The sequence below is a fragment of the Ambystoma mexicanum genome, chromosome 1q, assembly GCF_040938575.1.
Source record: "Ambystoma mexicanum isolate Mex_15411 chromosome 1q, UKY_AmexF1_1, whole genome shotgun sequence".
In the NCBI taxonomy this organism is placed as follows: Eukaryota; Metazoa; Chordata; class Amphibia; order Caudata; family Ambystomatidae; genus Ambystoma; species Ambystoma mexicanum.
This window is the reverse complement of record NC_090922.1, coordinates 893237386-893263531: the sequence shown is the minus strand read 5'-3', so window position 1 is coordinate 893263531 and position 26146 is coordinate 893237386. Positions and strand designations below refer to the sequence as shown.

Here is a 26146-nt window from a genome sequence, read left to right as displayed (position 1 = left end):
AATAAGCCTACCGGCACTGTTGTTATCAGACCGGCAGGGTTGTAATGAGGCCGATTGTTTAGGTTTGGTCTTCGTGGATTTTTCCACATCCATTGATCATGTGGATAAAACCAAACTACGGAAACTTTAAAGGGTGTCGGAGAAGTCTTACTGAACATATCAGATTTAGTTAAATCTGGAAAGCTTAGCAAGAAATAGAGATACGTGATCACAAGCACCTTCTCAGTAAACCGTGAACTTAGACAGGGATACTTGCTCAGCTCATTATTCTTCCCCTTGCATATTACTGTTGTTAACAAATTAGTAAAATGACACTGGATATTCCAATGATGGGAGGCAGATGTGTACCCATGTTTCTCCATGCAGATAACACTGTCATCATAGCCCGACTCATTTGGCCCTCCAGCAGCTTGCTAATGGGTATTTTTCCTTGATAGTCAATAGGAGATCATTTCAAGGTCATTCAATCAGCTTGTTATTTCTCAGTGGTATGAAGGGAGACGCCCAACTAACATCTAAGAAAAGAAAGCAGCTAAAACATTTTAAAATCTGAAGTTGTATTTAGGACCTGCTTTCAGGGGATTAAAGCATAATTCCCACTAACAAAATGGACTAGTAGGCCTTTATTTTGAAATATATCATACCAGTTTTTAGAAGAAGATGGATAGGTTTGGGCATCTTCCAAGACAAGCCACAATTGCTAAACAGACAAAGGTGAGAAATGTCAACAGCATCATTTAGATGTGACACATTAGCCTTCACACAACGATGCTACTGCTTTTCTCCCATTATAGGAATTGCATAGTACACATTTTAGTCCATACAAGTATATTATAGACATTGTAGAGGGGCTTTACTTTGTATTTACTAATTGAACATTTGTTAGGTGCCTATACAACCAAATGGTGTTTCCAGGCACCACAAGGCAAATGGGGGAGGGAACAAAGCGAGTAAATAACATTGGTATGAACAATAGATATGCAAACATGGTCCTACTAGGCCTTGTGGCATTCAGACGTGTAAGTGCAGTGAAGAGTAGTGCAAGAGATAGGCATGGATGGGGAATGGTCAAGTGCTGGCGGGGTCCGGGAGGGAAGTGCCAAGGGGAGCCAGGGAGGAGGCTTCAGGCTAAGTGCTACGGCGGATGAAGCCCAAGCGTGGGGAGCACAGCCGCCAGGCAGGGGGCCTGCAGAGGGCAGTGCTGTGTGGGTGGAGGATGCTGGTATTGACTGGGTAGAAGGCCTGGTAACCTGTGCAATTCATACGGACCAGCCCACCAGTCTCTGCGAAAATGGGGTTATTAGCAAGGAAGGGAAAGAGGGAAAGAGGTAGAGAAAAGCAGAGTTTTGAGAATTCTCCAGAACTTGAGGAGGTCTGGCTCAAGTCTGAGAAGGGGCAGGGAGGCTATTCCAAAGGGAGGCACTAGCAGGAGAGAGAGACCTGCTCCCCGCTCTCTTCTTGGAGAAGCATTTGACAAGCAGAGAGTTGGTAGGGGAGTATTTAGGGAGGCAAAGTTGGAGATAGCACGATCCCAGGCCCCAGAAAGCATTGTGGATGGTGCAGAGGGTCTTGAATTTGATCCTCACAGCCACCGGGAGCCAGTGGAGAGATTCTAGGGCTGGAGAGATAGGGTCCCTGGGCTTGAGACCAATGATAAGTCTTGCAGCCCTATTATGGATTAGCTGAAGGGGGCATAGGTAGGCTGGGGGAGAGCCTGTTGCATAGTTCCTCCTAGAGAGGACAAGAGGTATGGAGACATTGAGCTTCTGGGGGAAGGTGAGGAAATGGAGAATGCCTCTGAAGAGGTGAAGCTGGAAGTGGGCCTTCTTGGTAAGGTCCAAGATAGAGTGGAGTCGAATATGACCCCAAGGTTTTTGGCCTCACAGGATGGTGAGAGTAGAGGACCCAGGAAGGGCAGCCAGATGGTAGGAGGAAAATAGGGTGTTGGTGTCCCAATGTGAAGGACCACCGTCTTGCCTACATTAAAACAGAGATCATTAGCCAGACAGCATGCATGGGTGATGGTCAGACAGTCAGGAATGAGAGAGGAGGATGATGAGGTAATAGAGGGAAGTTTGAAGGAAAGCTGTGTGTCATCAGCATAACACTGGAAATGAGGAGAGAAGGAGAAGATCAAGTGAGCCAGTGGTCTGAGATATGGAAAAGCCATGGTGATGGGAATTGCGTTTATGGAGGAAAGAGGTCAGCCATTCCAGTGCCCAGTCCGTACTGCGAAGGGTATCAGAGAGTTGTTTTATGAGGATGAAATGGTAAACCATGTCAAAGGCAGAGGAGAGATTGAGTAGAATGACAACAACATGAGTTAGAATCAAGATTTGCAAGCATGTCTTCACGGGTGTTCAGGTGAGCAGTTTCCTTGCCTCTGGATGTCTGGAATCCAGATTGATGGTCATGTTCAGTGTGGAGGATCAGTTGGGGAGGAACAGCTTCTCCAAGCGTTTACCCAGGAAGGGAGTAGTGGAGATAGGGCAATAGTTAGCCGGGCAGGAGGAGTCTGCAGACAGCTTTTTTAGGAGAGGGTGCACAAGGGAATGCTTGAGGGATAGAGGGAACGTGCCAGTGGCAAAGTGGTTACAGAATTTGGCAAGAGCCGTGCAAGAGAGGAGATGTTTTCCTTAATGGTTCTGGAAGAGCAGGGAAGCACCTGTTTGGAGGAGACCTTCCTATAGTGGACAACCTTAGAGACCTCAACCAGTGCTATGGGCAGAAGGGAGGAGAGAGTGGGGGTGGATGGAGGGGAGACAAAGAGAGGCATGGGTGCAGGAGTGGAGGTGGCAGTGAAGGAGAGTGAGGACATGATTTCCTGAGTTTTAGATGTTAAATGCGAAGCCATAGTCATGCAGAGAGCCATCTTGTTAGTGGCTCCAGAGATGCAGACTTGGATGTGGGCCCTCTTCTTGAGGTGGATAGAGGAACGATATTGCCTTTGGAGCAGGCGACAGGCCAGTTTGGCAGAGGATGGACCCAAGGTCTGCCACTTTCTTTCAGCAACTCTGCACTTAGGTTTCAGAGATGCTAAATTTGAGTCATACCATCCATTGCGCTTGGAGGCAGGTTTTAGGTGGATCCTCTTTCCCTAGCTCTTTAGCATTTATCCTGCTCTCCTTACGCACATACTTTCCACTTTCTCCCTTTACTTCCAGTGTTATGCAGATGACACCCAAATCTTCTTCAATCTTTCCTCAGATCCTCTCCTTACTTCCTCCATCATTCCCAACTGCATTTCTGACATTCAGTCCTGCTGTGCCTCCAATGAGCTCTGCCTCAATGCCAGAAAGACTGAGCGCCTTCCCATTGGGACTCCTGCTCTCTCTTCTCTTCACTCTGGCCTCCCTCTAGCTCTATGGGCTCTCCCCCTTCTCCTTCATCCAAATCCAGAAACCTTGGAGAAACCTTTGACTCCTCTCTTTTCTTCCTCCCTCACATCTAGGACCTTGCCAAGAAGGCCCACTTTCAACTCCACCTCCTCAAAGGAATCCTTCCTTTCCTCACTTTCCCCCAGAAGCTTAATATCTCTAGGCCCGACTACTGCAACAGCCTCCTCCTACCCTTGTCCTTTCTTTGCCCCATCCAGCTTATCCAGAATAGGACTGCAATACCTATCCTTGGCCTCAAGTCCAGGGACCACATCTCTGCTGCCCTAAAATCTCTCCACTGGCTCCCGTTTGCTGCAAGGATTACATTCAAATGCCTCTGCATGATCCACAACGCTGTCTGGGGTCAGGGGCCACACTATCTACAACTGACTCTCACTGAATACTCTCCCTCTAGACCTTTACGCTCTTCGGGGGCCAACTCTCTGCAGGTCAAGTGCTTCTTAAAACAGCAAGTTGGTGGCCAATCTCTTTCCTCAGCTGACTCACTCCTCTGGAACAGCCTCCCCTTTCCTCTCTATCTTGAGCCAGATCCCAAATTCCAGAAGCTCCTCAAGACTTTTCTTTTCACCTCCTCCTTTCCCCTCCCCCAAGCCTGCTAAACACCACAGTCACTGATATTGGTGACCAGGATCCTCATGTATTGCCTTTAGACACCCACTGGCCTGTGCTGTCTCACGGGCCTGCACTTACTATGGGCAGTTCACCACTCTCACCAAATGATCTCTGCAAGGCACTTAACAACTGCTTGCAACCTACATCCTAGCATTTCCGCATTGGAACACCTAGCACTTACCCCCTTCCTCTTCCCTCTCTACACTTGCACGTTCTGAATGCTCACAAGGCCTAGTAGGTATGCCCCTTTATTTCTCTTCATTGTTAGCATACTTGTCTTTCGTTCCCATGTTCCCACCCTGCTGCCCTGTGGGTGCTTTGAAACACAATTTACTTGATGTATAAACACCTTACAAATGCACAATAAATACATAAAATAAATTAATCCTCATGACAGGGGCAAAGAAGTCAAGGGTGTTAGAGATGAGAGTTGTAAACTAGCAAGGACTGAGGCAGAAGGAGAGTCAGAGGCAGGGTTGGAGTGGGATGAAGGTGGAAACAAAAGCAGCGACTGATTCTCACTTCATCGGTTTAATGACGGTGACGGAACCTGGCAGTGCTGGGGGTGGCTCAGATAGAGGGCCAAGGGGTCCCAAGCCGTAGGAGAGGAGAGTGTGGTCAGACCAGGAGATGGAGGTGGTGACCGGGTCAGACATAGGGATGTCGCCAGAGATGATGGCATCCAGAGTGTGTCCGGCCGAGTGAATTGGAGTGGAAGGAAAAATAGGGAGAGAGAGGGAGTCGCAGAGGACACAGTTCTGTGAGGTGGCTGAATCAAGGCAGTTGAGGTGGATGTCACAGTCACCAAGGAGGAGGACCTTGGAAGAAGAGTAGAGGGACGAGGCAATGTTGTCACTTTCAGAGATGAAAAGGGAAAAATAGGGCCAGGGGGCCTATGGATGGTAGTGAGGGTGGGAGAGAGAGAAGGCGGGGCAGGTGTAGTGGTGATGGGAGGTGATCGCGATTGGTCTAATCTTTTTGGATTGTTAGAGATGTATAGTTTGGATGTGGCCTGATAGATATGATTGCTATTATTAGTTGTGTCATTGATAGTCTTATGGACAGTACGGCGGATGGTTCTGATGTTAGCCCCCGGTAGAGATCTAGCAAGTGGTTTGTAGAGTTTACTGAGGCGCGATCGGAGTCTAATGTTTCTAGCCTCTAAAATGCAAGGAATACTGGGGAAAAGGCTGAGTCTGAGGTCACCTGGGTGTACAGTGTGATGAGGCCCATTACTTGTAATATAAGACATGGTCACTGGGACTTGTATTGTCAGGGTAATGCATGCCCCTAGCAAGATAAGCAAGGATAGAAGATTAGTAGGGCTAATGTTAATGGTGAACGTGAGCAAGTTGAGCAAGGACCCACTGGGTTTACTTATCTATAAAATGGAGGCAAGTTTGGCCTACCCTAGGATAGAAGGTTAAGATGTGGGCTAGCGTCTGAGTATCTGGTAGAGGTTTGGCCGTGCTAGGCGTCATTAACTAGATTGTACTATGATCACAATAGCTGTGACTCTTTAGTATGGGTTGACTGCTGTGAGTTGATGTGTTGGCTACAGGCTGTTATGGTGGGTAGTTATGCTAATAGGCTAATGCTAGCAATGATGGTACTTTTATTCATTACAGGTAGTAGATACAACACTAGTCTTAAAGCAGTGATAACATAAGTTACTTGTAAAGTTTCCTAGGTGCACAGTCAGCATGTGGGATACGATTTAGAGTACTAAATGAAGACATAAGCAAAGTGTCAAATAGGCTGGTTCAATTAAGAAGTAAATGGATGCGAGTGGCTATGCAGAAAGGGACATGCTAATACAGTGTAACATGAGGAAGAGTAGTAAGTCATGCCGTAAATAGTACCTCGAAGCGTCAGCAGTTTGTGTGTCAGGAAGCTACTGAAATCATTACAGTTCGATAATAACAGCAGTGTTTGAGAGCATCATCAGAGACATCAACAGTTTTCAATATATACAGCGGTAACAGTGAACTTCTGAATCGTACTATGCAATGCCGTTGCAGCAGCAATATTCAGAAATAACAGTGTTCAGAGACATCTGCAATTGTCAATACATGTGGAAGTAAGCTACTGAGACCGATACTATGTGATTCACTAGTCGTGATCGGGCACTGGGTCAGCATCAGCTGCGTTCACTATATAAAATTTGTGAGGGTTCTCGTGCATATTATTGATCAGGTTGTAATGCATCTAGGGCGGCATATTAAGCGAGACACATATGCTTGAAGTAAATAGGCCGTATCCTAGTACATGCAATTGCGTACTTTACAATGCAGCATTGGTGTGATTAAATACGTAGATCATTAACTACTAATACACGTGTGCAGGGGCCTAGCACAAAGTAGTGAATAGATTACAATACACCAAATATGTGTGTGATATTGAGTAGGTTTCTCTAGTGGCACAGAAAGAAGAAAAGGGCACACTAGCAGCACAGAAGTAAAAGCGAAGTCCAGAGTAAAAGAAAAGGGTGCACAACCCAGAAAGGAAAAAACAAGTGCAGGTGTGCACAGAAGAGTGAAAGAAGTGTGCAAGAGTCACGATAGGAAATAGACAGGTACAAGTGTGCACAGATGAAGGAGGGGAGCGTGCAAGAGACACAACACAGAGAAAGTAATGTAAAAGAAGGTGCAAGTCTGCACGATAAAGTGAAAATGAAGACAGAGAAAAAGATAAAGGCAGTGCAAGTGTGCACAACAAAGTTCAAGGAGCAAGGATAGATGAAAGGGGTGCAGGAAGAACTTGAAGATAAAAAGTACAAAGGAAAGCAAGTGTAAGAAATAAAGAGAGTGGCAAAGGATCAGAGTAGTCACGCTTAGGAAGAGCAAAGAGCCAGGCGTTTTTGAAAGCCTCTGATTCTACCGCTTGAAAGGATTGCATGTGAGAGAAACTGCATATAAGGATAGGTACATCCTGACAAGTTGAACTGGTGTTTGTGTTTGAAATGGGCCTAAGCTTGGGGAAGGGGACGCTTAGAGGCCTAACAAAGAAAGCCTAGTGCATTTTGACCAAACTGAATTTGAGTTGGAAGTTGAAAGGGGCCTGAGCCTTGGGGAAGGGATCCCTGAGAGGCCCAACCAAGTTGGAGACTTACTGTTTTTGTAGTAGTGAATGGATCGAAGCTTGTGGAAGGGAAGCTTGCTAAGCTTCACAAAGAACTGTGTTATAATTCTTTTGTAGTGTTTTGAACTTGGACAAGATGAAAGGGGCCTGTGCTTGGGGAAGGGAACATTGAGAGGCCTAACCTGTTGTTTTTGATTGAAGCTTGGTGAGGAGAACCCTTAGAAGCTTGAAAATGGAACTGTGTTATATTTCTTTTATGGTGTTTGGAACCTGAACAAGTTGAAGCTTGAGGAAGGGAACCCCAGGAACGCAAAAACACTTAAGGTATTTGAAACCACTGCAAGGGCTCTGTTAAGAAGGTCTTACGAACAGCCCTTTTTGATTGAACTCATTTTTGTGACTTTGACCAAACTACACCTTGTGAGAAGACCACCTGAAACCAACTGTGGTTTTCAATTTTCTGTTGAACCACTATTTTCCGTTTTTTAAAGACTTCCTATCACATGTTTGTATAGAGTTAGGGCAACCAGGTTTACACACAGACAGACTTTTATATTGGGCCATTAGACATTGATGGCCTTTTGAAACATCAGTTAAGGGAACCATCCCTTTAGAGTTAGGGCCAGTCAGGCATTACACCAACCCAGGAGCCTTAATAAATAAAGGTTTTCAAATGAACCCTTTTGAGTCTGTGGGCCTCATTACACGGTAGGCGGTAGGGATTTACCGGTACCGGTAAAATACCGGTACCGGTAAATCCCTGCCGCCTTACTACGAGGTCCCTTAGCGGGTTGGAGTTTTAACGCCTGCTTTTTGCAGGCGTTAAATACCAACCCGCTAAGGGACCTCGGAGCTAATTACGGCACCGCTAAATTGCGGTGCCGTAATTAGCGCCTTCCCCATTCCCATTGAGCCCTATGGGGCAGAAATGGGAATGGGGAAGGGCAATGGCGGAAGGGGGATTAACCGCCCCTCCAACCTTGGGATGGGGCGGTAAATCCCCTTTCCGCCAAGGCGGTGCCGGTATTTTACCGGCATGAGCCATGGCGCTAATAGCGCCATGGCTCACCGCCTACCGTGTAATGAGGCCCTGTGTCTCTCTTGATACCATGCCTGACTCCTTTCCATAAGAAATGCTGAACCATTGTCATTCTCTAATTATTTTCAATTTCATAAACACATATATCAAAGTGTTATTTTCAATAATGCTTTTATGTAGAGTATTTCTGACAGTTGCTAGAGATAGATATGAATAGCCAGTGCATATCAGACCACAGTTCATTTTTCATGGTCGAACTATAAACAATACAAATAAAAACAATACAATCAAAGAGTCCTCTTAATCTCTGAATCCAATCCAGGTTATTTGACATATAGAAAAATAATTAAACAATCTCACTATGCCTGTCTCAGTGGTCAGATTAGATACATCTAAAAGGAAACACAAAAAGTAAAATCACAAAAGCTTGTCTATTAATAACAAGATGCTCTCAGGTAACAATGTTTTACAATTAACGTGAAAGGGAACACATACCTTGCTGTTGTGTATAAAATTGTATCAAAGACCAACACTTCCATTGGAAGTATTTCTTACTTGCAACTCAGTTACAATGTAACCTATTTTGGAAAGTGATGTAAAATATAAGCAAGTGTTACTGATACTAATGGGGAACACGCAGGTCCACCACACTGCATAGTAAACAGGAGATAACATGTATCTCCTTTCTCATTTCTGTCAGCAATAAAACTTGTGAAACGAAAACCGAGGCTTGGAGAGCCTCACATATATATAGTGTAAAGGTACATTTAGAGCACAATGACGTCATCACGGCAAGCGTGATGACAATATTAATGATGCCGATCGAATAATTACATAAAAAAGAATCCCAAAACAACTGTAAAAGAATATATTGTCCTAGTCTAATACAAATAGCACCACTATACTTTTCTGTATGTGCACACTGCTTGTAAATTCTGGGAAGAATTATTTCCAAATAGCATATTGTAAATATACTCACTGTAAGTATGAAGATTCTATTACAAACGAAGTATGCACTGATGTCATCCCGGAAAAATAACTGAACAAAAAACCTCAATATACTTATCTCAGGTGAACACAACGACCAGACTCAAAGAGGCTTGTCTATGAGTATCAAGCATACTCTCAGGTAACAATGTAGTACAATTCACACTAAAGGAACTGCCATTTTTGGGTGCCCTCGCGAGAATCTGAAGGACACACCAACTCTCCAAGATGGTTCAAGAGTATTTACTATATATTTGATTTGGGTCTCACTACGAGCCGGCCCTCTTTCCATTGTCTTCCCCTGGTCTCTCTCCGCCCGAGCAAAGACTTACCTAAATCTCAAGGTGGTATTTAGAGTTCAGTAAACCCTACTATCTAAGATCTGTCGACTAGTGGTGAAGGATGAACGGCAACTGCCATATCTCAATGTATCTTCCTGAAAATCGCCTAGGTGGATCCTAACCTCGTGCACCACAACATACATAATCTTAATGATAACAATAGTGCCTTTGAGTCACCCAGGCCTCACTAGGACTTTACATCTCATGCTCTTGTACTCAATGCGCTGATGTTCTTTGCCTCCCACTCTCCGCCCTTCTCTCCGTCCTCTCTTTTCCTCTGATGGTCTCAATCTAGTACTAATTGCCCTATACTAATCTCCACTCTACTACTCTCCACTACCCTCCCCTACACTCTCCTACCACTGCTTTCTAATACACTCCTCCCCCTACTTTACTACCCTCCTCCCACTACTCTCTATTCTCCACTTCACACAACACTACATTGAATCCCTCTTTCACCCACTGTCAGACTGCTTATTCACTCTCCTGGTTACCTCACTCTGACTTACACCCCCTACTCTTACACTTAAGCCTCAGTCACTCGCTTACCAGTTACACACTCTCAAACTCAAGAACCTCTTTATCACCAATCAATACCTCTACTTTTCCAAGCTCTCTGAAATCATCCCTTATGGTTTGCAGCACCTTTCTTCCTCTGCCTTGTCTCTCAGTCTATCTTTTCCTCCTATGAACTCTCACATATAACCCACACTCCTCAGTTGACTGCATCCCCCCTGTATTGTCCTCTTCCCCCTTCTGTTGTCTCTAGTTTTGACCTGACTCTGAGTTCAATCTCTGTCTTGCTTGTTTGCTGTGGTTGGTTCATATTTGTCAAGGATGTCAAGCACCTCTTAATGATATGATATGATATGATAAGTCATATATAACACACCTGTAAGCGAGTGTTTCAAGGTACGGCAAGACAAGGGAGGGAAGATATAGGGAGGACAAGACAAATGATCTTACTAGGCCATGTGTCATTCAGATCGTGTAAATGCGAGAACGAGAAGTGCAAGGGGAAAGGGAGTGGGAGAAGTGCAAGTGAGAGGAGTGGGGAAAACCAGTCAGCAATACTCTAAGTGCAGCCAGGGCAGCGTGGCTCTGGGTAGTGCCAAGAGAACAAGGGATTGTAGGGTTACAGATACAGCCCCTCAGTGTGTGCTAGGCCCAGAGACAGTGCAAAGGTGAAAGAGCAAGAAAGAGCCTGGTACCCAGTGAGACTTTGAGGGCAGCCAAGTGACCAGTCATTCCAGCAGGCAGGTAGGTCAGCAGGGGAGGGAGAGAGAGAAAGTAGAGAAGAAGAGGAAAGTTTTGAGCTGTTTCTGAAACTTCAGGTGGTCGACTCAAGTTTGAGAGGGGCAGGGAGGACATTCCAAAGGGAGGCACCTGCAGAGGAGAGCGATCTACTCCCTACTCTCTGCCTGGAGAAGCAACTAACTCTTAGAGAGTTGGAGGTAGCTGAGTGAAGGGCTAGAGAAGGAAGGTATTTTGGAAGAGAGCAGTGGATCTATGCAGGCCCGTCCCCAGAAATCCTTGTGAACAATGCAAAGGGTCTTGACTTGATCCTTGCAGCCACCGGGATCAGGTGGATAGATTTCAGGGCTGGCGAGATGTGGTCCCTGGGCTTGAGACCAAGTATAACTCTTGCAGTCCTGTTCTGGATGAGGTGCAGAGGGCAGTGGAAGACATATTGAGAAAGAGGCTGTTGCAGTAGCCCAGCCTAGACAGAACCATGGCTCTGGACACAGTGAGCTTCTGGGGGAAAGTGAGGGAGGGAAGATTCTCTTTGCGGAGGCGCAGCTGGAAGTCGGACTTCTTGGTGATGCCCGAGATGTGAGGAGAGAAGATGGCACCAAGGTTTTTTGCCTTGCAGGAAGGCGAAGGAAGAGGGCCCAAGTCAGCCGGCCAGAGTGAGAGAGGGAAAGCAGGGGCAGGGGTCCCAGTGAGAAGGATCTCCATCTTACTAGCATTAAGGCAGAGATTGTGGCAGGTGCTCCAATCCTAAATTGCGGACAGACAGTTAGGAATGAGCAAGATAGGAGAGGAACCCTAGGGGAGCCTGAAGCAAAGGAGTGTCATCTGCATAACAATGAAAGTTAGAGGAGAAGGTAGAGATCAGTTGGGCCAAAGGGGCCAGTAGAGGTTGAAAAAACAGGGCAAGAGAATAGCGCCCTGGGGAACGCCAGATACAGAGAGAGAGGTGGCAGTGAGAAAGGGACCACGTTGGACCTGGGAGAGGGCGGTACAAGAAGAAGGAGGTCAGCCACTCCAGGGCCTGATCGATCATGCCCAATTCTCATGGAGTCGATTGATCAGGATGGCCTGGTTGACCATGTCAAAATCATAGTAAAGATCAAGGAGGATGTGGACAGAAGGAATTCTGGAATCAAGGTTAGTGAGCAGATCTTCACAGTGTTCAGGAGAGCAGTTTCTGAAGACAGTTCTGAAGCCAGACTGATGGTCATGGAGACAACCAACAGATTCAGTGAGGAGAGTAAGCTGGCAGATGGGCAGCTTTTCCAAGTGTTTGCCCAGGAAAGGCGTGATGGAGATTGGGGAGGTAGTTTGCCGGGCAGGTAGGATCGGCAGACAGATTCTTGAGAAGGGGGTGCACAAGGGAGGGCTTAAGGGGAGAGGGAAAAGTTCCAGTGGCGAAAGAGTGATTACAGAAATCGGCCAAGGCTGGAACGAGGGTGTCAATATGGTTCTTGAGAGGCAGGGGAATACCTGTTTGGATGACACGTTCATAGATCGGACTTGTCTAGAAATATTGTCAGGTGTTGTCAGAGAGAAAGAGGAAACATGAGGAGCAGAAGGGGAGATGGCCAAAGTGGGAGCAGAGAGAGAGGAAGAGGGAGAGGAAGAAAAGATAGAGGGCAGGATATCCTACGCTTTAGCAGAGAAGTGAGAGGCCAGAGGCATACAGAGGTCCTGGGAGGGAGCAGGAGAGGTAGAGACTGCTAAAGGATTGGCCAGTTCCTTGCAGATTTTGGCCATGCTGTTAGAGGTTGCAGACACAGGGGCTTGAATGTATGCTCTCTTCTTAAATAAGGACAGAGGCCCTCATTACAAGTCAGGCGGTGTACCATGGTGCTACTAGCACCATGGTCCATGCCGGATTCCGCCATGGTGGATGGCGGAATTACGGCCCCATTCCAGGGTGAGTGGGGCGGTGATTCCCCATTCACCATTTGCCCTTCCCCATTCCCATTTTTGCCCCATAGGGCATAATGGGGATGGGGAAGGCGCTAATTACGGTACCGTAAATTACGGTGCCGTAATTAGCACCAAGGTCGCTTAGCGCCTTGGACTTTAATGCCTGCAAAAAGCAGGCGTTGAAGTGTGAATCAGGCGTTAAGGGTTAACGGCGCCGACGGCGCCGTTAAACCCTTAACGCCTGACTTGTAATGAGGGCCAGAGAGTCTGTATTGCCTTTTGAGCAGGCGGCAGGTCAGCTTGTCAGAGGATGCTCCCAAAGCCCTCCACTTCCTCTAATCCCCCCTGCACTTGCGTTTCAGGATGGCAAGGTCGGAATCATACCAAGACTAACACTTGGAAGTAGGCTTCAGCCGGATTCTCATGACAGGGGCAATGATGTCCAGGGTGTTCGAAATAGAACGATGCAGATTAGAAAGGGCTGTGTCAGGGTGTGAGTCAGCCACAGGAGTAGGAGGGGCAGAGAAATTAGAGTAAAAGGCTTCCCATGACACACAGTTCATGGAACAGGAGAGGTAGAGATCCTCCCCTTCTCAAACTCAGACCACCAGAGTTTGGTATTTAGGTGGCCATGAGCATCCTCTTCAATGTCTCTCCAGTGGACGGATAGCATGTTTCCACCACCAACAAAAGCATTTCTAGGATCTGCAGTACTAAAATGAAAGAAAGAAAACAGATGCCAGGAAAGGGCATTGCCAGTATGGGGTGATGAAAAGTGGTAATTACCCATTATAGCCAGGCACACATAGAGGAGACTGAGGCCCTCCCAACATACCACAGCTCTGAGGCATTACGGGCTCAGGCAAACATTCTTTTATGCCTCCTGCCCCAGGCTAAGAGCAGTCCCTACCTCTCTTGATAACTCACCTCCACCGTTTCTCTGAAGGCCCTTATTACCCCTGTGCATCTGGCTACCTGTGGGTACAGGGAAGGAGAGTCAATGTCCCTGACTCTTGTATTAGGACATGTCAGGTAAACAGCTCTGGTATTAGTCTGTTGTCGCTCATAGCGTGAGAAAGTGAGAAAGTGTTTGTGTTTGAAAAGGGGGGGGGTTGGGTAAAGATTCTAAGTCTCCCACTGGGCAGGATGGTGGAAAAGATGTCTTACTGTGTCTCACCCTTCGGTGTGCCACTTCCACTCCCCGAAGACCCCCAATGCAGGTGATCCTCCCGCACTAGTCCACCCCCAGGAACTGGATCCAATAGCGATGGCCATGTCCTGGCTTCCTGGATGACAGATTCCCGGGGATTAGCAGGTGAGACACCTTCAGGTTTCTCACAGGAGCCAAGCCATCCTCAATTGCATATTATTGTGGGTGACTTACCCGGCATAAAGTTAGGGGGCCGCTGCTGGTTTTGATTTACTTTTTGAAATAAGTAATATCCGAAACAGCTTGGTTATTGTCCGAGTTTTTTGAGGTGGGGTTGTTGTGGTAGGGTATGTTGGATCAGGGAGGCCATCTCCATACAATGAATCATCAAAGCTAAAATGTATTCTATAGATCCAAAGCTTCATTACAACACACGCTCTGAGAATTTCATCATAATCCGAAAACCAGATTGGCATTTCACCTGCATGAATTGGTATTTGTTAAACAAGAAAAGCCATGATAGTACTTGCTATAAATGGCACGGCTCCGAGGCTTTACAGAGGAGTGCAATTCTGCCTGAAAAATGTTCAAAGATTTTCCAGATTTATAACATTTAACGAATGGCAATGTCCATCTATGATAAATGTCCCTGTTACACGTTTTCTGTTGATTATTTTTTTGTCAATGCCTGTTCATTTTCACAACTCAAAGCCTATGCATATTAAAAAAATATATACATTTCTATTTAATTATTTTGCACGAATAAAATGTTGAATTTATACAAGTCCCTGTTACATTTGAATCGTGTTCCTAATTACATAATATCTTTGTTTTAGTGCATCTGAAATCCCCCAGTTTCGATTGCCATACGATGCTGTACAATTTGAAGTGGATCTGATGAAGGACCTGGGAGTAAAGGTAATGCGAATGCAAGCATCATGTTTCGAAGAAAAAGAAACGCAATCGTGCAGTCGAATGCGCGTGCACATTCAGAGGGAACAATTAAAGGCAACACAAGCACTGGCAGAAAGATGCTTCTCTCGCTCGGGGCATTTGTCTGTCTGCTGTCTGAATGCCAGTAGCCTGGAAAAGGGCAATCGATAGTTCTCATCTGGCATGCTTGCATGTGATTAATTGTCTGTAAGAAACACATTCCTAAATTGCTTGAGGGGGTTCAGTGTAGTTAATGGAAAGATTTGATTTGTCTAATCACGTTTTCTTTCCGAAGGGAAGTTCTGTGCAACGTACACGCCTGACAGTTTTCCTGTTGTGTTCCTCCACGCTGCTTCAAGATGACACTTTTTTTTTTCTGGTAGTGTTCAGCGGTTGAGCTGAGGCTGAGTTTGACATTTCTTATGCGCATTGCGAAAAACTCAGTAAGCGGAACAGTACTGAAAATACAAACTTATTGTCAACACAAGGCAAAGATGTTCATTAATTGGGAATTTGCGTCTATTGATCACTGTTTTTAATTGGAAGGGAATGTTGCAGACTGCCACCATTCTAAACCTTGGAGACTCCCTGAACTTGTAAGGGCTCAGGAGAGTGTACAGCACACCATTTCTTCAAGAGAAAGACCTTTTTTCTTTGTTCAATTTTAAACCCATGAGCAGTTAGCAATAAAACGTAAATACAAGTCAATGGCCTTGGTTGGTACATAATAAAGGTAAACACGTAATAACACGGAAAGGCCTTTCAATATATAACAATTGACTATTCCACTGTCACGGCCATGGTTAATATTTTGGTTAAAATTTCATTCAAGCCAACATCAGCAAGAGCTCTGACTATTAGCAATGTGTTTTTATGTTTAAATTAAAACATGTATTTTTACTACGTATGGCCATGGTTCCAGTGCTGTGATGATTTGAAGTATGTATGTGTGTGTATCTATACACACTCCATATTATTAAGGAGAATGATAATATCCGTTGAGTTTGTCAAAAGTTGTTGAATCATTAAATCAGACGCAACTATATCAAAAATGGCCAAAAAGGTGTTTTTTGATGCAGATCCTCAATAACTCCAAAGATTGATAAAGATGTTTCCAACATTTTAAAAGTGATAAAGGGTGAAAAAAAGATTAGTTTACTTTTTTTAACTTCGTAAGCAAATGTGCAGTCATTTTAGAGGTGTACAATTTAAACCACAGGAAGGATATGCTTGACATTTCTTTCAGAGCACACACCACTGAGATGTGTTTTTTGTTGTTTTAGTGGAAATCGACAATTCTTCTTCTATAATGCTTGACCTTAGAATTTTCAGAAATAAAAAGATGCCATTTTTTTGCTCTAATTTTAATTGAATTTTTGTGAAGGACTGAGATTGACAAGACAATCTATCTGATCTTCCGGCACGTCATGCCCCACTGAAATTTGACAATGGGACTTTGATATTTTCTCAACATATGGAGGACCAGATCAATCCAGAAAAGTTATCCAACCTCGTGGAACACTGACCTGGCCAAAACAGTGGTGGAGAAGCAAGTTTCTCTATCCAGAATAGCTTCCAAAATTCCCAGCGTCTTCCTGCCTGACAGCACATATCTCCAAAAGGTGTGTCGAGGCTTCCAGCTGCCTTACCACATCTCCAGCATGTGTTACTGAACCTATGCAAAACATTCTCACTTGAGTCCAAAGGTTATTAAAAATCATCCCTTTTTGGACGTGTACCAAGTTCTCATCTATGCATGACCTCAGGTTTATTGTAAGAATCTACTGTTTGACATCATTGATCTCTGTACCCCTTTTTCATCTCTTTTACCTATATTGCCTTTCAAAATCCCTTTAAATCCCTATTCATCCTCATTCCCAGATATTTAAATCTGTCTCTATACTAGCGAAAATCACATCCTTCTAAGTGACCCTTATGTCATGTCTTAGTCATTGCCGTCACTTCTGTCTTGTCTATATTTAGTTGATAGCCTGTGACTCCTCCTAATATCTCAAATTTGCATAGTACCTCTGGGATGAATCTACTTGGATCCCTCAAGACCAACAGTACGTCATCTGCAAACAATATTCTCCTTTAACAGTCCACAAATGTCATTATTCATTCACTCAGTTGCCGTTCCAAAGATGGAAAGTGTAATAGCCGTGACAGAGGGCACCCCTGGCTCAAATCTATAAATGGTTTAAAGTCATCTGACACCATATCATTAGCCAGTGCATGTACTCTTGTGTTTCTATGCATGTGTTTACAAAGCCAATAAAGCTTTCTGGGACTGCATATTGGAGTAGACCTGTCTCCTAGAATTCCCAGCAAACCCTGTCAAAGACTTTCTCACCTTCCGAAGTGATGAGCATCATCACTTCAGCAGAGTCACTGTGTAGTTCCAACAGATCTAGAAAAGTCCTAATATTTGGCAAGACCTCACTTTATCTTGTTTTAGGGTTAAAGAAAGTTGGGAGATATTCAGCTTCTTCTCCTAGCCCAGAAGAACCCAACCCAGGCATTGCCAGTTGCTACCTTTGGCTCCAGAGGGAAACAGGAAGCATATGGTCATTCCTATGTGGTCGAAACATTTTGTATTTGGAATTATATAGAATGAACAATTAGACATATCTAGAAATCATTAAAAGCAATAATTCATTGTATATAATGAAGAACAAGTAAGTTTGAATCTAACTTAAAAGTTCAATTTGCTGCATTATTTATACTAGCTCCGGTTTCTCTAGGCAAAGTGCCTGCATAGTAGATGACGGCCGATAGCCAGGAGCTATTTTAAGATACTGCTCATTAAACCTTAATTTCAAACCCTTTGTGTTATGTTATTGAGATTTGTACTGCACACTTCTGCAGTTATCATGGTATCCAACTCTGGTGGACCTGAAAGAGAGAGAAGGGGGAGGAAGTGGTTGAGGGAGTGGTTATGTTGCTAAAGGTAATAGACAAGGTATTGTGTTAAACCGTTGGTGCCTGTAAAGCCAAGAGCAACTGGTGTCTGCGTGGTCTTGCATCTCAGAATGAAGAGTCGGACAAAAGGGCGTCTTTGTTAAAGGTTTCTGATTTCCTGATGCTAATCTAAAGAAAATAAATCTAAAAGAGTGCTTTTCAGGATGCCTTAAAAAAATAATTAAAGTCTGAAGCCCACACACCTATTCTGGTGTCACTTCTGTCCCTACTACTTGATAAAAAAAAAATAACCTAACTATTAACAAAGGTACAATGAGGGCCGTCGGTATTGGGTTGTTATTGGTTTGTCCACTTGGACCATTGTGAATGGCCAGGGACTCTCAGAGCGTTCTATTACTCACAGTTCTAACATCTCGGGTTATTGCCTCATCTAACTTTCCTTTGAACCTCAGGGATTTTGTAAGGCTTCAAGTTGACTAACTGCCCAGGAGGGGTTCTTATAAGGTGGAAGATATTAACTCTCCCTGGTTCTTTGTAGAAGACTTCAGAGAATTGTTCGAGAAAATGTCAGCGGCCCCTCTGTTGTCTCTCGTTAAGGCTCTCAGGGATCAGGCTAGATTGATTTTCATCTCCCACCAAGAGGGTTGCCATAGTGACAGAATCAGTTTTCCAAAGCTTTAGCAAGTTTATATGGTAGATTTGGGTCTTTTGTCTCCTATCAGGTTGAAATACTTTGTAGTTGACAGACCTTTATACTCGAGGGTCTTATAAGGCCATACCATATCAATATAATCACATTTTTGGAAGTAGGTAAAAAGACTAACACCTAGTCGCCTACTGAGAAAGACCTAGCCACTGCCTGTGGATCATAGGCTCCTTTCTGGTGTTCTTGAGCCTCAGAGAGGTAACTATTAACAATCTCCCTCAATTAATTGATGTGAAACATTTACTAGCTGGTCGCCTGAGATATAGGCAGGCGAACTTCCTCCCAAGTTTCTTTTAACATGTCTAGAACATCTCAGGGTTCTCTGCCATAGACAAGGTCAATCTATGAATATCTGAATGTTGTTTTGGACTGCAAGAAGGGCCCATGGTATCATCAGGTTTTAATTCTTCCCATCTGTCTCTACCAATGTTCTTAATTCATGCTTTATGGACAGGTTAAAGTGTGTACTAAGCCATCCATCTACAGGAGCCTCTTTGATGTTGAGTATCATCTTTAACTCATACAGTAGGAGGAAGTTGAAGGTCGTAGCTAGATCTGTGAAGATTTGTTTTGGGAACCCTGCTTGAGACAGAATGGAAATTAAATGTTTTCATGTGTGGTGTGTAGTATTCTTTATCTTTGGGAAAGTCTCTGGATAGTGGGTAGCATAATGCAAGGTCACCAAGATGTATTTATTTCTCAGTTTGGATGGTTCAAATGGTCCCACTATATCAATGGAAAATCCTAGAAAAAGGCATTTCAATGATGGGCAGTGGTTGTAACAGAGTTCTAAAAACTGGGGTGGTAGCAGTCTTCTGGAAAATGTCACAATTGGTGGAGTAGATCTTGACATTGGTGTAAACATCAGCCAGTACAGTTTGGAAAGGGCTTGTTCCTGGACTTCTATCATGTTCTTGTGCCCAGCTGTTAGGTGGGAATGGGCCACTTACATGACCAATCTATGATGGCTCCTGGGAATGACCAGTTGGTTTCTCTGTGTCCCATCTCTCTCAATGGTTTGATGAATCTGATGGTGAAACCACAACTTTGCCGGCTGTAACCTCTCTCCATGTGGACAGCCAACAGCAGCCTCTACCTGATCCTGACCCTGGGGGCATTTTATATGAGAAAGGAATATATGGCGGGAGGCAATCTTTGGCAGAGTAGCAGGACACCATCGGAAAAGGCATGCTGTCCCTATTTCTCTCTTCAGGATACCCCAGCCATATCCAATGTCCTAATGGCATATTGTTACACCTCCGCTCATCCCTCTAAGGAGAGTACTCAAGACCTTCTAAAACGATCTGTGTGTGAGCCATTAAGATCTGACTTACCCTCTAAGACTAATGAAAATATCTTCTCAGACTCGACCTACAAGTTATCCAGAGCTAACTTGAAGACTTCTGAGAACACTTACCCAGACTTTAAAGGTAAACATCATGAATGCACTTCCATTCTCATAACTGTAAGAATACTGGGACGAAGAAGATGAGCTGAGTAATGCAGAGCAGAAAAGACCAAGAACACAAGCCGTGGTCTAGTTGTTGGGAGTGCATACCATTGGCTGGGACACATAAACAACAGAAGCAGCTGACTGAGGCGTGCTGCTGGAGGGAGATAGCTGCTTATCTCTGTAAGGACAGAGCGAATGTGGGGCTAGAAGGAGTTCCATGTAGCCATCCAGCTCAGACAGGAAGAATAGAAAAGCTGACTATGAGAGAGAACATGCTGCAAGAATGCCAGAAGCCAACATAGGGCTTTGGGGCATTTGCAGGTGTGGAGCAGTATTGTTTGCCTTACTGAAGCCTGGTACGAAGCAGAAGGTCCCAGCAGGAACCGTGAGAGGCAGAAAAGAAAAAGAACGAAGGTGGCGAGATAGGGTGAAATGCTGAACGACCACCACAGGACTTAATGCGAGAGGAATGAAGCTCACCAGCAAGAAATGGTGAGTCTACAGAATGGAAACAGGACACTGTGGTGCATTGGCAGACAGGGGAAAGCCAAATAATTGTAAAGAATGCAAATGAAGTACTTGAAAGAGAAGGAACCAGTGAACATTTCGTTTAAAGGGAAAACAGATGAAAAGTAAGAGACTTTGAAGAATGTGAGTGTATGCAATATGCATTTAAGAAAAGCCCTAGCAGGATAGTATACCAGGCAGATACAGTATAAGATAAAGAAAACACACAAATATATTACGTTTGAGAGTATGTGCAGAGCCAACATGAGAAAACCCTGGAAGGATAGTATATCAGGCAAAGTAACGCTGCAAAGCGGTGCATTTAAGAAAGCTCTGGCAGGAGAAGTATAGCAGGCAGTTGAATGTGTGTTTAAGAAAATGCTGCAATTAAAGTATACCAGTCAAAGTAAAGCTGCAAGTGTGTCCATTTAAGAAAGCCCTGGCAGGAGTGTATACCAGCAAGTGCAAGTGTGTTCATAAAAGAAAGCCATTTTAGGGAAACACATGAGGCAAGGACAAGCTCAACAGTGCATAAGAAATATATGTTATGTTATTGTGCATTTGTACAGGGCCTTACATTCCATTGGTATGATCTCAAAGCACTGTGGGTTGACCACCCTTGGGGACCGTAGTCAATGTCAGTGGGAACAGTAGGGTAATATATAGTGCTTGGGTGCACTCAGTATGTGTGCAGCCAGTGCAGTTTGTACGGCGATTAGCTGCATTCTAATGCTAGGCACGGTGGTTATGAGAGATAAGTGAAATATGTGTAGAAAGGTAGTTGGCCTCCGAGTCTGCATTTTGGCAGCAGTGGAGCTTGTGTATGAGATTATGTGATTTGTTTCGTAGGGTATAACTGTGTTCTAAAGTTTGTTGAGGTGTTCATGAAGTAGTGTAGGTATGTGTGCAGCTAGGCCGAATTGATCGAGGGGTATAGCTGTGTTGTATTGTCGGTTGGTGTAAAGGAGAGAATGAGCATATTGGTATGAGTGAATGTCTGTGCTCAATGGTGGGAGACCCCTATTCCTGGTTACTTTTCAGAGCCTGCTGATCTGACCATGTCTGTCCTGGTGGTTTGAGGCAATGGATCTCAGGAGATATTCTCTGACTAGTGCAGAGTGTGTTGTGATTGCCCGGTTTGGTGGTCCTTGTTTCTGAAGCTTGGTTATAAGTGCCATAGGGCCCATTTTACGGGTCACTGGTCATTATTTACAGTGGGTGAATGGGTATTCCTGGCAAGTTTATGGTTTGAGTTGTGGAATTAGATCACATTATAGTTGTCCTTTTCGAGAGCAGGAGTGTTAGAGAGCTGATTGGTTGGAGGTAGCAGTGCATATTCTCAGGAGATAAGAGCAAGTCCAACCAAGCATAGTTGTTATAGCGCTTTGGGTGAGGGAGTTCATGGCATTATTCCTAAGCAGGCCAGGGTAACCTGACTTGATCATATACAGCCTTGTGTACACGACTGATTACATCATCTGGCCTGATTGTAATGTTTGAAACATAAGTGCTACTAGACTCTGTGATAGCGACTATGCGTGTTCTTTCCCAGATAAGTGAAGCTTGACACAGGTTAACAAGAACAGGCCCAATCGTATGTGACTGACAGAGCAGCTATTACCCTCTGGGATTGTAGTTATGCGCAGTAGTTCACGGATAATTTGATATGACAGCGTTGGCATCTCCTGTAGTGATAGCGCCGTGCTTACTTAGGGGAGGATAATGTTTACATTCAATTGTGGTGGAGAACATAGGTGCTGTTGGGCTCTAGTTTGGAGTCAGGTTTTTTGTTTCCAGGTTTTATTTTTTTAAACATGTATTTAACTTGCACAGATTACAACATTGCATCATCTGCTTTGCATTTCTCATTGTTACAGTTATTCAATTCCTTGCATATTGGGACCATATCGCATTTATGAATTACATTTCGGCAGAGTTTTCTTCTCTTCCACATTTGTCTGCAAGTTATTGCCTGTACCAGCCCCATATGTCTTTTGGACGACTTGTCACAGGTAATAGACCTGCGTATACCTCTTGACAATCATTCGCCCATGTTATTTCCTTTTCCCAGTCACTCAGCACAGGTGGTTCTTTACATTTCCAGCACATCAATATGACCCGTTTCGCCAATAATAAACTAAGATTTAAAAACTTGCACCAGATGGGGCTCATCTTGTGTACAATAACCAGCACACATGAACGCGGGTCCCAGTCTATAGGCTGATCTGCCATATCATCCAGCGCTTTGCATACATCTGACCAGTATTTGGTTAATCTTCTGCATGCCCGCAGCATATGTAGTATGTCTGCATCCTCGCTTCCACACCTAGGGCATTTCCCATTCTCAGCGGGGTACATGTTCTTAAGTCTGCCCGGGCTTAAGTGGGTCCTGTGTAATATCTTGTAGTGTATCAGATGGTATTGCGAGTTGTTTGATATATTTTTCATCAGTTCACATAATGGTGACAAGTGTGTATCTGTGAGTATAAGGCCCAGATCATGTTCCCACTTTCCTTTAGTGTATGTAGTTGGGGCTTCCCTGATTGCTAGTGCAATTTTGTACAGTGTGAAAGCAGATGTCTTTGTTATGCTTGGAGTGAGTATATATCCCAGGCCTGGATGTGAAGGTGGTTCTGTCGGGAAGTTTTCCCATGTGTCTGCCATTGGCGAGCTCATTCGGAGGTATTGCAGTCTCTGCATTGGGTTATCGCCTATGATCGCTGTAAGCTCGTCCCAGCTGATGAATTGTTTATTAACAAATAAGTCCCCGAAACAGTTTACCCCTCTCCCCTTCCAATGTGCGGCCAGCTTTGCATCCTATGTTGGTGGGAGGTAGGGCGCATCCCACACTGTCATGGCTTGGCTATGTAACACGTTGTGCCCGGGGCTACCTGCCATCTTGGTCCATGACCTGCATGTCACCAGTGCAGGGTTAGAAGTGTTGTCATTTCTGGTTTTCCCTTTTGGCAACCTTGTGTAATAGCTTTGTCAAGCCCTCTATATCTGTTTCAATGGTCGTGTGTGGGGAGCGTAGGCCTCCCCCTGCCCAATATGTCACATAATAGGCCTGCGCCAAGAGAAAATAAAGCTCAAAGTCAGGGGCGGCTAGACCCCCCTGTACATATGGTCTGGTGAGCCATTTCCAGCTTACCCTAGGCTGCCCGTTCCATATGAATGCTGAGCAAGCACCTTGGATCCTAGCAAAGAAGGATCTGCCTGGCCACAATGGGACTGTGCTAAACAAATAGAACAGTTTGGGAAGAATAATCATTTTGATCAATGTGAGTCTACCCATCAACGAGATCGGAAGATGTTTCCATCGGTCGAGTTTAGTGCAGAATGCATCTATGAGTGTACCCTAATTTAAAGTGCGGGCTAGTTGTGTCGTATCTCAACCCACAGGTATTTCACCTGATTGGGTGCACATATTAGTCCATATAGTTCTGTGGGTTTTCTGGTTGTCTCTGTGAACGGGAACATTTTGGATTTGGTTGCATTTAGTCTCAAGCCTCGGACCATCTTCTGTACCTTTTTCAGGTTAGTTTCAGGGTTTCTCATGTACAACATTATGTCATCGCATATAAAGTTATGATCTCTTTTTTGTCAACCACTGATATCCCCACTTCGCTGTGCCTTGCCCTCAGTAGGTCAGGCAGTAGTTCTATCACCAGAGCAAACAACAGTGGGGACAGCAGGAAACCTTGCTGCATGCCCCCTGATAGCTCTAGGATTCCTGACAATGTCCTGTTGATTGACGCACACTCTGTCAAAGGGTTGCGTGTTAAGTATACGGACCCAATTTATGAAGTTCGGCCCAAACCCGTAGTTGTTTAAGACTCTAAACAAGAAGTGCCAGTTAACTGTATCAAAGGCCTTCTGCATGTCTAACGCCATTGCCACCCCTTCGGTATCCCGGGGGATCGTGTTTAGTATATCATATGTTGGAGGCTGTGGATCTTCCCAATACAAAGCCTGTCTGGTCTTAGTGGACCATGTGTGGCATTAGCGGGGTCAGGCATGTAGCTATTATCTTTGTGAAGACCTTTGCATCTGTATTTATAAGGGAGAGTGGATGATAGGAACCACATTCCTCAGGTTGTTTCCCGGGTTCTAGGAGCAAGGTTATGACTGCCTCATGAGTTGTTTCAGGTAATTTACACGTTCCTAGTGCCTCAGTCCATATGACATGGAGTCAGGGTGCTAATATCCCAGAAAACTCTTTATAAAATTCTGCCCAATCGATCCGAGCCCGGAACTTTTCCATTGGGCAAGGCTCTAATGGTCTCCTTTCTCTCGGGGAGCATCAGTGGGTTATCCAGGGTGTCTCTGGTTTTGGTCGATAAACGTGTGGTAGGTATTTTAGCTAGGTATCTGTCTATATCTCCTTCTGTGGCAGAGCTTTGTGGGGAGTATAGGTTGGCATAAAAATCAAAGAAGACTTTACCGATTACTTTCTGATTAATGACCACCACTCTGTCTTTCCATGTTATGCATGGGATACTTAGGCTACCCCTTTCCCCTCCCAACAGTTGTGCTAGCAGTTTACCTGGTCTTTCCTGTTCGCCATAGTGCCTAGCAGCCGCTGGCCTGTCAAAATATTGTATCTCCCGATATGCCGCTGCCCGGAATTCTTCCAGTTGTGATTTAATATCTGAATACTTTGTGGTGATTTATACGCCGACCTCCACATTCTGCGACCTATCATTATGTACTAGTAACCTTGTAATTGTGTCGGATTTAGCAGGAGAGATAGAGGTACCAGCCCGCACCTATGCAAAAACTAATATCTGATTGGAACTCTCCTTCGTACAAATGCACCAGCTTTTATCATTTGTTAAATTCCAGAAATATAGTTTATTTTCACATATAATTCTGAAATGTTCTTTTTTTGTTGTTTGTTAGGTGCCCTTTATGGTAACACGAGTTTCGGCAAAACAAAAGTGCCTTTCTCAAACCAGGGCTCTATATTACAGGAATATTTTGAACACAAATTATAATCACACATTGTGAAACAAACATAATGAGAAATACATATAGTTCATCGTCCAAACATTGTCAATCATGTTACCTGTTTACTTGGTACACATGTAATTGTATGCTGCCGTCTGTACTTGAAGTAATAACCGGGTTAGATCCCTGAAGAGAGAGATAACTCTAATTAACTGTTGTTAAAAGATTTGGCCTTAAAACTGTTTGTGACTGGTGTTTAAACTGTGTTCCTTTAAACACATTGACATAAATGCGTGAAACGCTCTGAGTAACTATGCGGATTAAATCCAAAAGCTCATGATCAAACCTATTTTTGATTCGAAACATTGTACGGCATTGGAAAAGTGCATAATGGCACATTCTGATGATATATACGCTGCTTTTTGTCATAACATGAATTCTTTTTCTAACGCGGCTACATTGTTCTGAGTATATTTTCGGCTAACAGTCATATACCGTTTTGCAATTTGTGCCCAACAAGGTTAAATCTACCATTGGAGTAGCTTACCGTGCGTGCTGTGCTCTTCAGCCACGTCTGTCAACCCGCGTTCAACGGCGGTCGCTAGTTTTAAGTGAGCATGAGATTTGTGTTGTCGACAGGTGTCATGGCAACATTGTGGTCCTTTCTTAGTTGTCATGCACCAAACGAATGGAGGACCATGTTACGGTCCTATACTCGTGTTTTATAATTTAATGAACAAATTATATAACACATTATTTGAGACATTTGAAATACTATATCTAATTAACCCTATTAAACGGTTAATTAACAACATTTGAGAGCAAACATTACCAAACAATTTTTTTATTTATTTTAGGGTGAATTAGTGCTGGATAAATGGTCTGTGTAAACTGATTTTTGCATATGTCTG

The 26146-nt window shown here is 44.3% G+C and overlaps 1 protein-coding gene across 1 annotated transcript in view; it reads left to right on the top strand.

Moving 5' to 3' along the window:
- DPYD (dihydropyrimidine dehydrogenase) overlaps positions 1-26146 on the top strand; it is a 3651715-nt gene that overhangs the window by 1173167 nt on the left and 2452402 nt on the right. Inside the window, exon 7 of the mRNA XM_069641531.1 lies at positions 14601-14682. Within this exon, the coding sequence (XP_069497632.1) occupies positions 14601-14682 (82 nt within the window). The remainder of the gene's footprint in view (positions 1-14600; positions 14683-26146) is intronic.